Raw genomic sequence first — 16,330 nt, 5'->3', positions numbered from 1 at the left:
CAGATGGTAAAACTCTTATTATGCTTAATACAAGTCATAGACTCAAGTGTCTGAAATGCTAGTCCTCTCTTTGGTTGCTGCTTTGGTCCGAAAAGCAAGGAAGGTGCCCTCAGAGCCACACAGCATAACTGTCTTTGGAGGGCATACTTAACTGGAGTTTTCTTAACACCGTGGAAGCCAGTATAGAAATAATTTCTATAGACAAGTCTGCGCAAAAGACACAACCAGATTACGTGAGGGAGCTGGGTTTTCACAGCCTTGATCGGAGCTGAGGGCTTTGCCTTCCCGATTGCAGGCATGCAGGCCCAGAAGTGAGAGCCGTGTTGCTCTGAGGGGCCTGAACCCAGGGGCAGTGGGCTCAGGTGACAGTGCAGCGCTGGGTGCTTCCTGCTCTCAGCTCCCTCCGGGGGCCAGGCTGGCTGTGCTGCAGGAAGGATGCGTGGTGGGACCAGGGCTCTAACCCCCGTCAGGCCAGAGGACAGAAGGCCTGACGGCATCCCTCGGTGACTCCCTCCCAGACCTTCCACACTCGATAGCTACATTCTGGTCTTTAAGTTTTCCTAGACAAAAAGATTGATTTTCATGCTGTTGGCATGTTGATGCCAAAGCAAGATAAGACTTAATAAAATTCAGGCTTGCCAACTGGTCAGGCCTCTGTTTAGATAACTTTGCAGAGAAGACCCTGGGGAGGTGGGGGTGGGACACGGGCCCTTTTCATTCTCTCAAACTGGTAATGAACACCAGGCGCAGTGCCAGGGACAGAACGTAAGATCTCATCGCCTGCTTTCAGGGGCTTGTGGTGTATGGATGATAGAGGCATATTTTTTGTTTTTCTGCATGGTAATAATTCATTCCCCTGTGGTACACTAAGAGCTGTGACAGATGAATCAGTTGTCCAGCTGCACTGAGGCAGGGGACTGTAAGTCACCTTCAGGGGTTTGGGGAAGACTTCTGGCAGGATACGATCAGAGTTGAGTCTTGAAAGAACTTTCCAGGTGGAAGAGGTGAAGGGCATCCCAGATAAAGGGACTGGTGTGTGCAAAAGTCAATACTGTGCACACATGAAAGCACCTGCCATGTGGAGGGAGGCCCCACGGGGCAGGATGGGAGCCCGGGGGAGACACGTTGGACGGGTCAGCCGGTGCTGAACCACGAACAGTGGTCCCAGCTTTCTGTTTGACCCCTTTCCCCGCTGTCTGTCCTCAACATGGGCTGCTCTGTGCCACAGGCTAGTTGTTGGGAGCCAGGGAGCATCCATGGTAGCGATGCTCACATGCGGCATGCTCAGGAACCACGTGGCGTGCTGACCTGCATTAGATGAAGGGACAGGACTTCCCTTCTTAGCACATGTGACCATCACTGCTGACTGTTCAGCCCCTGTATCCAGGGGGAATTTGAAGGTGGGAAGTGTTCTTTCATTTGGATGCTTTGGAAGAATTGATACTTTCCTATCCCATAGAATTTATTTATAAATAGGAACTCTTAGAAACACAAGGTCAATAACCACAGAGCATACATTCTAATGTCAAAGAATCAGGTAATTAGCCATCTTAGCTTGGTCAAATTTTTTTTCTATCTCTTTTGCAAAGGTTTCATGAAACTACCCAAGCAGATTCTAATCATGCTACTCCACAAACTGGCTGAGGGAGACAGCCTTCCCCTCTACTGCCCAGCGCTCTAGCCTAAGTGTTCGCCTCAGCTGGCTCCGGGCTCCGCGTGTGACTTGCACGTGCTCGGAGCAGGCCCACTAAAGACATGATTATAGAAACTTCGGCTTCCTTGTGTCCTTCAAGTTTCCTTTGCCCTGACGTGTTGACAGGAGAACTTGATAGCATTAGTACTTAGGTTTGATGGGTCTGGCTTTATTACCCTTTGCCATCTGGCCCCAGCATTGGTGTCTTTGGCTAGGAAGAGGTCAACTTCAAGAAACCAAGAACTGGGCCCCTGGACTCTGTAAATCTGCCTCTGCCATCTTCTTCCTTCCCTGCATCAGGCTTCTGAGTCCTGTGAGATCTGGACTGGTCCCGGGAGGTGTTCCTCTACCCCACCCCCCACCCCGCCCTCCTGGAGGACAACGAGCCTTGCTTCCCCTCCTCAGCTCCAGACTTCCCTTGTGCTGCTGGGAAGAGGCACCTTGTAAGAGCTGAAAAAAGTGCTCGGCATGACTTTCACCTCTTTTAAAGAGCGGGCATTTTAACCAAAGGCAACAAGAAACAACAGAGATGAAAGACAAAATTGTACAACAGGGAGGGAGGGGCAGAATGATGAGGGGAGTCTGAAGAAAGTTCCAGTCTCAGAGGCACCTAGACCCCGGTGAAGGGATATGTCCACTGTCCTTGGGGTGAATAGTTCTGTCTCCACTTCTCTTCGCTTTGGGTCTACCCAGTTATATGTGAAGAATATATACCCCAATTCTACAGGAAGATGGAGAACACGGTTCCTCTTGAATTTGGGTGTTCTACCTTAGTAACTCCATCCTTGTTGTTTCAGCGGTGACCACCACCAGACTGAAGACATCATGCCATAATGGAGTAAAGACCAGGGCATGTGATGTAAAACCCTAGAATCCTGCAATACGAGTGGAAGAGAAGGTTCTGGGCTGAGGAAAGTCATTGTACAATCCCTGGGGCAGGGGTTCTCAATCAGGGCAACTTTGCCCCTCCTCCCACTGAGGCATTTGACAAAGTCTGGAGATATTTTGGCTGTCACTAGAGGTGGTGCTGCTGGCATGTAGTGGGCAGAGGCCAAGGATGCACAGGTCAGCCCTCACAAGAATTACCAGCTCCAAATGCCAATACTATCTGGGGGAGGGTATAGCTCAGTGGTAGAGCACATGCTTAGCATGCATGAGGTCCTGGGTTCAATCCCCAGTACCACCATTAAAATAAACAAACAAAAATCTAATTACCACCCCGCCCCCCAAAAAAACCCTACATAAAATCTAAAAAAAAAACAAAACACAAAAACCCAAATGTCAATATTGACATGCCAATGCCAAGGCTGAGAAGCCCTGCCCTGGGGCTGTCATAGACCATACACCTGTCAAGGACAGAAGCCAAGTTCTGTGTTCCTTTTCTAGCACAGCTGAGGAAAAAGCAGGGTCCAGTTAAGTGATTCAGTCCCAGTTGTCCCAGTCTGATTAAACCCCAGGTCCCCGTCTCAAAGTCCATGCACTTTGTCTCCTAGAGGATTTCCTAACATTACTTTTCTCCTAGCAGAAAACTCCAGAGTTTTCATTTTCCAACTCCACAGTTGCTATTAACTTCCAGAGAAGACCCTGAATAAAGTAGCCCTAATTACAGGCATGACTCGGTGGAAGAGCGTGCAAACATCTGAGTCCCAGTTGCTCAAGGTTCACGCTGACACAGGCTCGCTGCATCAGCCTGAAGCGGTACATTGCAGCCTGAGACACGCTCCAGGTTGGTGTGAGAGGGCCTTCGGGGGATGACATTTGGGGCTTCGCTCCTTTGGAGCTGCCCCATCCTTGCTCCTTGGGAAACAATCCCATTTGCTGCCTGAGTTTTTGGGAAATGAGAGGGAAATGAGAATTCTGGCCAAGTTTCTATAATCAGCCTCCAAATGAACAGGTTTGCCTCAGTCTGCCACGGATTCTCATTCCACGGAGACAGCCTGGCCCGGCCTGGGCTCTTGGAAGCAGCAGCTTTGGCTGAGTCACGCAGAAGGGGCAGCAGCAAAGCTGCATTTGGGCTGTGACCTCCGTGTCCTAAGCTGGAGCTGGTCTGGGACCTTCTGCTTACAGGCCCCCCCAAGCTCCCCAGCCAGACAAGGAGGGTCTAATGAAGCGCTCTGCTACAAGCCTGACTGCACTGCCCATTCTAGGCGCCAGCTTAGACCTGAGCCGGTCTAAGAAGATGGCTAATTATCCCCAAGGCCACAGTCCATGGTGCACGAAGTGCACATTACTTTTGGTTGTCAAGTTCCTGCATGGTTTCTTCTGATCCTCTGTAACTGCCCTCACACACTGTCCCTGCAATGTAAAGGCGGGATGGGCAGTCATTAGTGTCCACTTAGAATCAGACCATGTTCGCACCGTCAGGATGTTAGCTCACCTAGTCCAGCCCCTCATTTTATGGCTGAGGAAACCAAGACCAGAGAAGGGGCATGATTTGCCTGCATTGTACAGCCAGGAGGAACCAAAGTGAGGCCTTGAACTTTGGTCTCCTGACTGTGGGGGAGTACCTGTCACCCCACCCCCTGTGACCTGTAGAGACTGGCCCAGAGAACCAGAGCTGATCATTATCCTTGAATCACAAGCAAAATTCTACCTGATCCGTGTGAGCAGAGTCCCTGATCTCCAGGCAGAGTTTTTTCTGTTTTTTTATGTTAAGAGTTGAAGTATTTCTGTTTAACCCTTGATTACTACAGACTTAATTTAGAAGGATAGGAAAAAAGGAAGTTATATCCACAAGAGGGTAATTCTGTGCGTTTGAGGCATTTCCTAGAAAAGAAGCTTGTAGTCATCATCTTATGCATCCTCAATTTTTAGGAGGGGCTGTTGTTTATAGATTCCGTTTTCAGACCAGGAAACTGGGGGAAGGAGGGAACTTACCTTAACTAATGGTATCTGGAGAGACGAACACAAAAGATAAATTCTTGGGCAGTTCTTGATTAAGTAACTGACAGAGAAAGACAGAATTCTGACCATATGCGTGAGTCACTTCAGAAGAGCATGTTTCTAAAGCTGTCTGGCAAGGGCCTTGAAATACAATCTTCATATGTTCAACTAAGCTGAGCAGGTGGTGGTTATAATCTCACACAATATGAAAGGAACAGCAACAGAACAAGGCGCCCCAGGGCAGCCGAGGAGAGCTGATTCTTTGACACGTGGGAAAATGGGGTCATCTGGAAATGGGAACCCCTGGCCCAGTTCGGTCACAAGTGATGCAGGATAAAGTAGAACTTCACGGACCGGCCCTTCCCCTGACCATTCGAGAGTCCCGAGCTGGGAGCACAGCTCAAGAATTGACAGTGAGAAAGTGAACTTGGAGATTTGGAGAGTGTAGCCCCAAGAGTGCCCCCTTACCCCTTTCCCCGGGCCCCCGGCTTCCGCAGTCTGGATGTCGGTAACAAGCAAGTCAAGATCTTAAATGTTCATCTGGGGAGTTACGGTTACAGATCTAAAAGGAAGCACTGAGCTTCCATAGCTCAGGAAGAAACCGGACTATGAAGCGTCATTCAGCATCGACCCGGGGCGCCTGTGCTCGTGCATCAAGGAGATGAGACAAAAGACAGTTCTGCGGATGCTTTCTTGTCTGACGGGCCCTGCTACGTAAGACCGTGAGCTGCTTGAGGCTCAGACTTGAGTTGCACCCACTTCCCAGAACCTTACAGAGGAGCATCCCTGGACCTTGGTGATGCTGGTGATGCCATGAATCACCTGACAAGGCTGAAGGTGGGCCTTGATGCCAAGAAAGCCTAGAGTAAGAAGTTGGAAGTTTGATCTCATGAAAAGGGTCCTATCATGTGTCTTAGGAGAAGAGGTGGTTCTCCAGAGCAGAGGCCCCCAGAACATCCTCTCTTCCCCACCTGTGGGAGACTCTCAGACTTAGTGAGGGTTCTGGTCCATGCCCCTGGAGGCCTGTGCTTCCCTGCAAGGGCTCAGGGAAGTCAAGGTCTGTGATGGGAGACCTCAGTAAATCCACACACGGTAGCAATTCACGCACCTGGTTCCTTTGGCAGCCAGAGTACTTTTAACCCACTTCCTAGGGCATTGGCAACAAAGCCCACAGGCAGGGCTCCCAGCTTCATACAAAAGGATGCCTTGGCACCACGCTCCCCACACACTGCATCTCCTTACCTTGTTGGAAGGAGACGTACACCAGCCTCTCATCAAACTTCTGGACCTGCCGGAAGTTGTTGACCATCTCTATGGGGGACGGGTCATCCACATTTGTGCAGTACAGGCCTTCTTCTAACTTCACCAGCTGTGGGAAAAGAGCAGAAACACCCACCATGGACGTAGTGACGCCCCCTTGCCTGACCTCCAGGGGAGGGACTGGGGGACCTCACCTCCTCCGGGACCCGGTGGGAGACCCCTAGGAAAGCAGTGGGAAAGCCAGAAACTGCCCCCTCCCCTGCAGGTGTCTAAGTGACTGGGCAGGGGGTGAGCCCATGTGACCTCCCGCTGTCTTCCCACCTCCTGGGCCACCAGGAGGGTTCGTGCTGTCTGCCCTAGATTGTGCCAGGAATCTGCTCTGCAGGGAGGGAAACCTGGGCTGGTGAGGGGCTCCTCAGCCTCTCAGAGGCTGCATTCCTCTGAGCCTCACTGGGAACCCAGCTCTAAGTCAGTGGCGCTTTTCTGATGGTTCCATCCAAAGGAACAAAAAGAGGGAAGCAGGAGTTTCACAGGTCATCTGACTACCAGTTCCATGGAACTTTCATACACCCACATAGACTGTAGAACTGTTTCCAAGGCAGTATCTGGGTTAGGGTGTTTCTGCCTCCCCACCCATTTTATCTCTTGGTTCATCACGTCTTTATTCCTGTCTGCCCACTTGCTGCCATTTATCGAGATTACTCAGATCCGTAGCTCATAGTAAAAAAAAAAAAGGAGCAGCAGTGAGGCTGTACTGGGCTCGTGAAGGGGGCGGGGGGTCGTGAGCCAGTGTGCAGCGCCCCCCGGCCCCGTCTCCGGACAGGCATGTTTCTCCTGATGAATTTCAGCTGCAGGGTGGAGACACAGGCGGTGACTGTGAGCTCGCTCGCTCGCTCTGGGGCTTAGCCCTGTCGCTAAGCGGCTGGTGATCCCGCAAGGCCCCTCAGTTCGCTAACCCTCACTTTCATCACCTGAAAAGTGAGAGGATTAGAGATGATTGCCAAGGACCGTGTCCCCCAGTTTTGCACTAGGCTGTGAGCTTCTTGAGGGCAGAGCCCCTCACTTCCTCACTGCTGCAATCCCCGCCCCACGCCGGGTTTGTTAAACCATCTAAACTGGTCCTATCCTTAGGGCCCCTGTAGAGGAGCCATGCTCTTTCCTGCCTGGGAGGTGAACACTGTCCACTGAGGGACACACTAGGAAGCACAGCTCAACAACTCTTTTTTAAAGAACCGTGGAGGTAGATTCATTTTCCCCATTTGACTTGATGGCTCCGCCTTTGAAGCTCAGCCTGTAACGTCTGCAGCGCTTCCAGGCTGGAGAGGCTTTGAACAGCTGCCAATGAAACTCTAAGTGAGAAACTCAAGCCATTGATTGTGATGATTCGAGTGATGGGAGGGTCCGAGGTACCATGTGGTCTGTGCCAAGGAAGAGCAGGACAGTTACCTGAGCCCGGGAAACTTGCACAGGGTTCCGGAAGACTGTCCAGAGCACGGAGGGGTGGCAAGGCGGTGTGGTCAGGGACCCTTTGTAGCGGTAGTACTGCTCAGGCCTCTCCGGCAGCAGCTCCTCAATGCTGAAACCCGGGATGTGCACCTCTTGGCCTGGGGACACACGTTGGGGAGGTGATGTTGCCTTGCTCCCCAGAGCAGAGGTGCAGCTGAGCATATGACTGAGCCTGGAAACGTGAGCTAGCCCTGTTCTGAGCCATCTGATTCAAGGGCCTGGTCACAGTGCCCCTCTGTGCATTGCTCTTCAGCTCATACAAGGGCAAATGAGCATCCAAGGAGCCCTCACCTTTGTACTTTACATCTGGAAGGTGACTGAAGATCTTGTCATATGATGGATTGGAGGAGCCCATCTGCAACAGAGATGGAGCAGGTTGAATGGGGACAGAATTCCATAGGCTGAGCCTGGCTCGACAACTCCTGATGGAAGGGCTCTGCTGTCGGTGTGGGGTTAGCACTGTGAGGTCCTCTCCAGAGGGTACACTTTCCCGGGACAAGTATGATGGACTACTAGGCTGTTAGGGGGTGGTTGTCATGGAAGAGGGAAGGCCCTCTTGCATCTCAGGATGTCCTATTTGCAGCTGAAGGCTTCAGTGCTCCTAATTATCCGGCTATGAGCCTGAAGGCCACACCTAGCATGTTCTCTAACCAGAACTTAAGGGAGCTTGAGTTCATGCAGGCCAAGACAGGCAAGTAAGTACGTTGAGAAATGGTGTACATGCTGTTTCATTGGGGAAAAATGCAAGCGAATCAGGAGATATGTCCATTTTCTGGAATTAAGGAAAGAACTCATTCTGGGATCTATATAAAGGATGGAGCGTGGATGCTGGGAATTGTATCAAGAAAGAGTTCAGGCATCTGATGGGACAGCAGTGAATGATCCCACCCCCCAGCCAGGTCCTATTCAACTAGGCGATTCCATGTTTATGCAGTGGGGCTGGGGACTAGGACTAATTTTTCCAGTGTCACATAGGACATGCCCATTTCTACTATGGAGCCACAGAAAGTGCTGGCTCCTGGCTAAGAGGGAAGGAACCCTATGGGGAATAACCCCTGTGCTAGAGACAAGACAGAGCTGAAACGGAAGTGAGCCATGCACATCCAACACACAGGTGTGCATGGAACCAGAGGTCGAGTCTGATATTACCCTGACCTCAAATGTCACATAAGACCCTTGTCAACATCTCTTACCTCTATGAGAACAGCTAGGACAGCGAGGCCTTCTGGCTTGTCACTGGCGATGCTGGCGTTGGGGTACAGGTCTGAGTTGTAATAGACAATATGCAGCTGCCGTGGGAAAGATGAGGTGGTTGCTGTCCATCGGGGGAGAGCAACTCGGGGGAAACTTTCTCTTTTGCAGGAGACTGGAGTCCAATGGGAAGGACAGACCACCCCCACCCCCAGCTGGATTGGGCCTCTCAGACCCCTGGCTCACGGCCTCCCCAGTTCTCCCTGCTCTCTCAGTCCTCAGGCTGCAAACTCCCCTCGGGCAGTCGATCCGTCTTATTCTCTCATTGTATCCCAGTATCTGCTATGGTCCTTGAAAAGGACCAGGCACACAGCAGATACTGAGTGAATGAATGAACACATGGGTTTCTGTACTAGCCGTGAGAAAGCCTGGATACTCTGGAGCACTGCTCCCTTCTGATTTCTCGTACTTATCCTGGAGCCTGGGGCAAAATGGCCCCATGTGGCTTGCTTCCTCAGCCTGGCCACTCTGTACTTGGTCTGGAAGCCCTGGGGGCTGGGGCAGTGAGCCTCCAACTGTGACTTAATTGTAACTGTACCCAGAGTGGGGAACCTACTTATCTCTCAGGTGGAAAAAATCACTACATGGCTTTTATAAAGGTTTTATCAGTCGTATTTTGAGACCCCCAAACCAAAAAATGTAGACTTTTACTTTTTCAAAACACCATTCTAAACTCATTTTTTCCCCCAAAGCAGAAATTACTTCTCATTATTAAAGTGAGGAAAAGAGAAGTTTTGGAGGAATTTTTGGGTTTAAAAGTCTAGGTAAACTCTGATGAGTGATGTTGAGAATGAGGGAGGCTATACATGTGTTGGGGCAAAGGGTACACGGGAAATCTCTGTTCCTTCCTCTCAATTTTGCTGTGAACCTAAAATGCTTTAAAAAAAAGTCTTAAAAATTAAAAAAAATGTATAGGTAAGCATTAAAACATTCTTATGACAAACTCTAACAATATTTAACCTAATTTTTTAATCCTAAAAAATATATTTTATATATATTATTTTATATATTATATATATTATTTATATATATATTATATATATGATATGTATGTAAAATGTATTACCTGTCCTCCAAAACACTATATTGGTAGATAAATATACATATACATACATACATATACACATATATATATATAAAATCACATGTATTTTTGTTGATTCTTTGCTTCTTGGGACTATGACACATTGAGTTTTTTGTCTCTTGTTTTTCTTCATTAATCTCTTTTTCCATCTTATGTGGTTATAAATAGAATTCAAGCATATTTTAATGAATACAGGTCAGTGTTTCCTACTTTTCAAGTGGCCCCTTCTAATTTTTACAAATTGTATCAAATCGTTTCTTCTTTTAAACGGTCCTCTGTTAAGGGTTTCTTAGGGGCTCCTACTACAGCGTCCTTCTCCCCAAAGGATGTAGCCTGCCGCGTGGCCACACACCATCTTGGCCTGGCACTGACGTGCTTTGAGAGATGGTGCAGAAGTCTATGTGGCTAAAACCCCAAAAGTCCTAGAACCTCATTTCTTTTTATAGCTGACCTTTGAGCTGGTGTTCTCTTTTAGCACCTTTCTCACTGTGTTCAGATGAAGTCAAGAGGAAGACTAACACAACCAGAAGGGAATTCCTTCCTGAGAGGATTAAGGGAGTCTTCATATATAGACTCAATCCAGAGGAACTGCTACCCTTTCCAGCATCCTCCACAGAGCATCTGACACTAGGGCCACCTTGATGTATTTGCTCTATTATTGACATTTGCAGTCCTTCGTCACCAAGCTCTGGGTCTGATGATGTAGTTTAATAGCAGAAAATACAATAACTAGAAATATTTTTAAATGTCCAAACCCTCTCAGCCTCCACACCCTAACTCCTTTACTCCTCATGGGGAAATAGAGGCCACCTCATTGCAGTTAGGCTGAAAGGAATTGTAGACTTGGAGGTTCAGAGAGGGTCCTGCTGTCTGAAATATGTGTACCCCCAGTAGGGCCATCCTACCAGGCCAGGATGATCGCCCCTCCTCACTAGTAACTCGACCTCTAATTAGCCTGAGACATTAAGCAATTATCAGTTAAGAACAGCGGAGAATGGTCATGTCATTATTTACCATGGGCTCCGCTGGCTGATCAGCAGCATCTATCTCCTTGTATTTATTGCCCTGTAAATGTTTAAAACCACCCCCCACCAAGTTCAGTCCCTTGGGAGCTCTGAAATGGAGCAGTTGAACCCCTGCCTGCCACTGCACACTTACAGTGCAGGGACAAAGCTCTGCTCCTCTTCCTGTCTCCTTTGGTATTTGCCATAGCACCTTAGGTGTTATAATGCTGTCATCCCTTGGTTTGCGGCCAAGTAGAAGAGTGACCCTGGACCCAGATCCCTAAGTTCCAAGCGTAACCCATGCCCAGGGAAAGGAAAGATGGGGTGGGAAATACCTATGCAAACAGCATGGTGTGTGGAGAGACTGAGGATTCAGGGGAGCCATTAGCCCAGTATGATCCGGCAGTGGGATGGGCCAGCCAGGCAAGCTTGGTGGGATGTTAATCTGCGCAGGCAGAAGGGTGACGTCTAGAAATGGGGAGTGTGTGTCCCACTGTGCCACCCTGCGAGCTCTGCCTTTGGAGCAGCATCACTCAGTAAGGACATAAACTCAGCACGTCCAGGGGAGGAAGGGGACCAGGACACACAGAAGACACCACCCCGCCCCATGCCCTGATCTTATCTGCACACCAGCCAAGGGGAAGGACACCAGACCACCCACCGCTGGGGAGCCTCGGCAAGCCGGGCCACCCCACTCACCTCAGCGGCAAAGTGCTTCCCACCAATAGTGTGCTCGGAGCCGTGGGGGTCGTTCCGGTCCCCCCAGTGCAGGTGCAGCTGTGAGGCATTGTAGCGGGCCCCGAGGCCCTGGATTTGCATGTCCTTGGGCAATTTCAGCTTCACTGCAGGGTGCAGAAAGGCAGTCTTCAGGTCCCTGGCCAGCTGAGTGATGCCTGAGAGCAGTCAAGCAGGCATCACCTGCCCAGGGCCCACAGGGGGCAGGTGGATGCAGCGAGGTGGGGACCAGGGAGATGCAGCCTGCAGGTCGGAAACCTGGGCTCTTTCCCTAAGAATATCCCCCTTTCACTAAAGCAATTCCAGCACCTTCTTGGTTCCCCTTGGAACCAGTGATGGCAGGAACTAATATAGACCAATGGATGAATGTTTATTTACATATCCATACATTACACGCTTGGCTGTAAAGTGAAGCTGTAATGAAGTGTCTGCCAAGCATCTACTCTGTTCTGGATCCCAGTATACATCATCTGTCTTCACAGTACCCATCAGTGTGCCCATTTTCCAGGGGAAACCTCAAGGAGGTTAAAATTCTTATCCAGGATCTCATGACTCCTAAGTGGTCAAACCAGGATTCAAATTCAGGCTGATGTGGCCCCACAGCCTGGGCAAGCCCCCCAATGAACGGTGTGGCCCCTTGAGTCATTCATGATGCCCCAGAATCCACTCCCGCACCACATCCGATGGGCCAAGGGGCTCAGGTCTGTCCCCTCTCCCATCGCAAGAGGTGTGCTTCTTCTGAGATGTACTCCCCTGGCATGACCGCCTGAGCCCAGGGCCTGCAGTGAGCATCCCCGGAGAGAGTGGTCTGAGCACCCCTCGAGGGCCCCCGTTGTGCCCCTTCCTGGGGGCCTCAGCCGCGCCCCCTGCGCTCCCAGCAGACGGCGGAGGCTGGGGCGCTGAGGGGAGCTCAGACACCCTGGCAGCTCTCAGAGGTCTCTCCCCCACCTGAATGGCCATTGTTGGTCAGGATGAACGGCTGGTTGGCAGACGCGTTGTAGCCCTGGAAGGCGAGGGGCCCAAGGCTGGCGTTGTACTGGAGGATGTCGCCGTGCAGGTCTATGGGGGACTGCAGCAGGCCCCCGCACGACGGGTAGTTCTTGGACCAGTTCTTCTCCCCGTCGGGACCTGGAAGGGGAGATTCAAGTCCATGACTTTATCAGGTTTCCACCAAAGTTTCTTCCTCCCCTCTAATTCTGTGTGCAATACAGTTACTCCTTTTCTGTTCTGTTCTTCATCCCCAGAGGTATATTCTGCAGGGCCCAAAGATCTCAGCCTACAGAATCAGGTCACGCAAAGGCCTCCAGACCATTTGCTCTTGAAGTGATGTGGGGGTAGGAGGGCCAGAGCGGCCCCATGGCAGGGACTCTGCTTTATACTGTACGTTTCGTATTTCGCCCAGTGCACACCCACTCTACGTGAAGAACCCGTGCCTTTCAGCAATTTAGTACCTGTTTACACAACACCTACACGAGCAGGTATTTCTCTGGGTCTTGGGGCTGCCAGATCGCCCCCAACAATAGTGTCCTGGCTTGCCCAAACTTGCATGCTAGTGGGAAAGAATTTTTTTTTAATTACAAAACATTTTTTTTCAGAGGCTAAGGAAAACTTTGTTTTATTATGATGTTCAAGCTCAGTATAAAACCTACGGCTCTCTTTCCTTTGGTACTTTTTAAAATTGAAATATAGTTGTATACAATATTATATAATGATTTATAACTTTTAAAGGTTATGCTCCATTTATAGTTATTATAAAATATGGGCTATATTCCTTGTGTTGTACAATATATCCTTGTAGCTTATTTTATACCTAACAGTTTGCACCTTTTGCCCCCTTCCCCTATATATTGCTCTCCCCTCTTCCCTCTCCTGGTGGGGAAGAATTTAATTAATCCGCTGGGACGTCCCACATTGGAAAAATTGTGTCTGACTGACTGCAGCTCCAGGTGGGTCTTTGAGGCTGGTGGTTTACAGATAAGATCTTCCTGACAGGAAAGCCTTAAAGACATTGACTCTGAATACCTTCATTTAGGGTAGGTATAGATCCCCCAACCTGATAGGGATGCTTGAAAAATATCAACTAATTACAGCCCCAGAGTCAGAGATCTAAATGCAGTGTTTATGCTGGGGGAAAGTATGACAATATTACAAATGAATCATTACAATCTAATTGACAAACTAGCAGTGAGGAGGAGCCGTCTTAAAAAAAAAAATCCTCCAGGGCTCAGGCTTCTTGCTAACTACCAGGTAATAGTCCTTCCTCTGGAAATGAAAATAAACAATCCATTCCTGTGTTCGGATGAACTTTCTTACTCCCACAGGGAAAAGTCTTCAAAGAATGTAAAGCTATGTTTAAAAGATTATCTCCCATGGTAATTAAATGGATTTTCAAGCTGAGGTTTCTCCAGAAAAGCAAATAATTGGCCTGTTGTGGCTTGTTAGAGTAGAGCATGGTGCCCTGTGGGCTCTCTTGGAGTTAGGAACCAAGGTTTGCCACCTGGACTTCATTCATCAGCATTTCAACAGGAGGAGAGGTGTTGACTGGAGCAGGGGGAAGGAACCCCACTTTTTCCAGGCGCCCTCCCGCAGCCCACAGCACTGTTTCACAAGAGTGTGTGTTGTGTGCACTGACTCCCCGGAATCCCCATTCCCTGCACCCTGTTCTCTAACTAGGGGACCTCACCTGAGAGTCGCGAGAGTCAGAGGCAAAACTTGGTGCCCACATTCATTTAAAATGCTGTGAGGAGCTGGTCCTAGGTCTGGACACACACAGTAGAACCCTACTGATTTTTCAGGCTGTCAACCTTTGGATATCCCTTTTTTAAAAAAGTTGAAGTATAGTCGATTTACAATGTTGTGTTAGTTTCTGGTGTACAGCATGGGGATGCAGTTGCGTGCGCGCGCGCACACACACACACACACACACACAGACAGATTCTCTGTCATTATAGGTTAACTATAAGATTTTAAATATAGTTCCCTATGCTATATAGGAGGACTTCGTTGTTCGTCTGTTTTATCTATAGTAGTTAGTATCTGCAAATCCCAACCTCTCAATTTATCCCTCCCCTGCTTTGTTCCCTTGGCTATACCTTTTCAGAAATGTTGGAGCTTAAAGGGAATTTCCAAATCTCCGGTCCAACCCCTCCCTGGACACCAATTTTCTCAACTCCCCCATGTCAGGGTTTCCACTGAACTATATTGTTTTTATTTCCACGGCCTCAAAGCCCTGGGCCCAAGACAACTAAACTCATTACACCAAGACGGCATCCGGGGGAGAGGGAAGCTGGAGGACACCCAAGCAGTCACTCCAGGGGACAAACTGGAGTAGGACAGTCACTTAGCTGAGGGGGCAAAACTGAATTCCTTAGAGACAGCAGGGAGCAGAGGTGAAGCAGGCAGAAGGTACCATGCAAACCCGGAGGGTCTGGAAGAGGCACAGCTGCCAGGTGGGAAGACTTCCACAGTGAGGCTGTCAGCATTTTCTCAACTCACAACACTGCCTCGGCCCGCAGCCAGGGTGGCAGAGGCTGCCAGTCAGGTGCGAATGGAAAACCTCAGGAAGCGAAGAGGGGTGACCAAGAGGAGAGTTCCCCTTGCACACAAGGCTAAAGGGAATTGAGCAAGAAGAGTTTTCTTTTCCCAAAGCATGGGTTCCAAAAGGTTTCATGAAGAGGGGCCTGGGACATCCCATTTTCATCTCTGTGAGCCCACGTGGTGATAAGGGTCACACACATGATCGGCATTTAGTAAACTTTTCCCCAAAGAATGAAAGACTCTAAAGAACAGAGAGCTTGGGAAAAGGTTATCAGAAGGAATTTTTCTTTTTCTCTTTTGTCCTAAATACTCTTTCTTGGAAGTTGGTCAGATTAGGTATTTGGGAGCAGGAAAGATTAACGATACAAAAAGCAAACAGATCAGAGGTGGTAAAACCTTCCTAGCAAAGGGAAGCAGCTGTATCGGACCCGAGAGCCCGGGGCCCCAGATGCGGGCACCAGCCGTCCCACCACCACCTCCGTGAGTGACCTCAGGCAGGCCACATTCCCTGCCCGGGTCTCCTTTGCCCTTAGCAAAAAAAAAAAAAGGAAGGGTTGGACACTATGTTCTGGAAGAACCCTTCCAACTTTCAAACTCAGATTTATTAAGAGTCCCAGGACAAGCATTTTCACCTCTGCATCAGGTGAGCTGGAAGGAGTTGGAGAGAATCACTCATGCCGGGGCAGCTCCTGGGCATGCGCCGGGGTGCCCAGTGGGAACCAGCTGGCGGGAGAGTGGGCCGCCCAGGGCATCCGGAGCCTGCTGCCTGTCCTGGCCGCCGACCACCGGGGGCGCCATCTTCCTCCTCCTCCTCCTCATTACTATCACTATTACTACTTTAGGAGTTTGTGTCCTTACAACTCTACAACTCTGCGGGGTCAAGGCAAGAATTGCCCCATTTTGTAGATGCAAAATTGAGATTAAGTGATTTGCCCTAAGATGGATTTGGACTTATTTACAGAGTTACTTGCCTTGGTCACGGGACTTCCATGCCTCCTGTTTCAGTGTTTATCCCGGAGATTTTGTGCAGCCTGTATCCTCCCTCTCCCATCATCTCCTTGAAGGCAAAGACCACGTCTCATTCATCCCTGCTTTGCCCACCGTGCCTGGCAGGGAGCAGGCCCTCACACGTTTACTGCGCTGGGTTCTCCTGCTAACTGTGGGCTCGTTTCCTCTCCAGGGAGGCACACCTCAGTTAATCCCCCTCATCTCTCTATTCCCTCACGTGATTTTTGTTTTCTCCTATCAAAAAAGAAAAGAAAAATGATGTCCCTTGCTCAAGTTCAAAATCGACCCTCCGAGCTCTCCAGCATCCCTGCAGGAGGTTTTGTTCTGTTTGGGACCACTCATTGCAAAAGAAATCCAGTGGCTGGCCTG

The 16,330-nt window shown here is 49.6% G+C and overlaps 2 protein-coding genes across 6 annotated transcripts in view; one reads left to right on the top strand and one right to left on the bottom strand.

The window, feature by feature from the left end:
• The window catches only part of APH1B (aph-1 homolog B, gamma-secretase subunit), a 202,761-nt gene that overhangs the window by 42,696 nt on the left and 143,735 nt on the right, over nucleotides 1–16,330 (top strand). The gene's annotated exons all lie outside the window — the stretch shown is intronic.
• Nucleotides 1–16,330, bottom strand: part of CA12 (carbonic anhydrase 12) — a 58,300-nt gene that overhangs the window by 7,317 nt on the left and 34,653 nt on the right. For all 4 annotated transcript variants that reach the window (XM_032480994.1, XM_006176435.3, XM_032480995.1 and 1 more), the window contains exons 3-8: nucleotides 12,365–12,544; nucleotides 11,381–11,523; nucleotides 8,536–8,631; nucleotides 7,634–7,697; nucleotides 7,283–7,440; nucleotides 5,819–5,945 (exon numbers count right to left, since the gene is read on the bottom strand). In XM_032480994.1, the coding sequence (XP_032336885.1) occupies nucleotides 5,819–5,945; nucleotides 7,283–7,440; nucleotides 7,634–7,697; nucleotides 8,536–8,631; nucleotides 11,381–11,523; nucleotides 12,365–12,544 (768 nt within the window). The remainder of the gene's footprint in view (nucleotides 1–5,818; nucleotides 5,946–7,282; nucleotides 7,441–7,633; nucleotides 7,698–8,535; nucleotides 8,632–11,380; nucleotides 11,524–12,364; nucleotides 12,545–16,330) is intronic.

This window comes from Camelus ferus, chromosome 6, assembly GCF_009834535.1.
Source record: "Camelus ferus isolate YT-003-E chromosome 6, BCGSAC_Cfer_1.0, whole genome shotgun sequence".
Taxonomy (NCBI): Eukaryota; Metazoa; Chordata; class Mammalia; order Artiodactyla; family Camelidae; genus Camelus; species Camelus ferus.
This window is presented reverse-complemented; position numbering and strand designations above follow the sequence as displayed.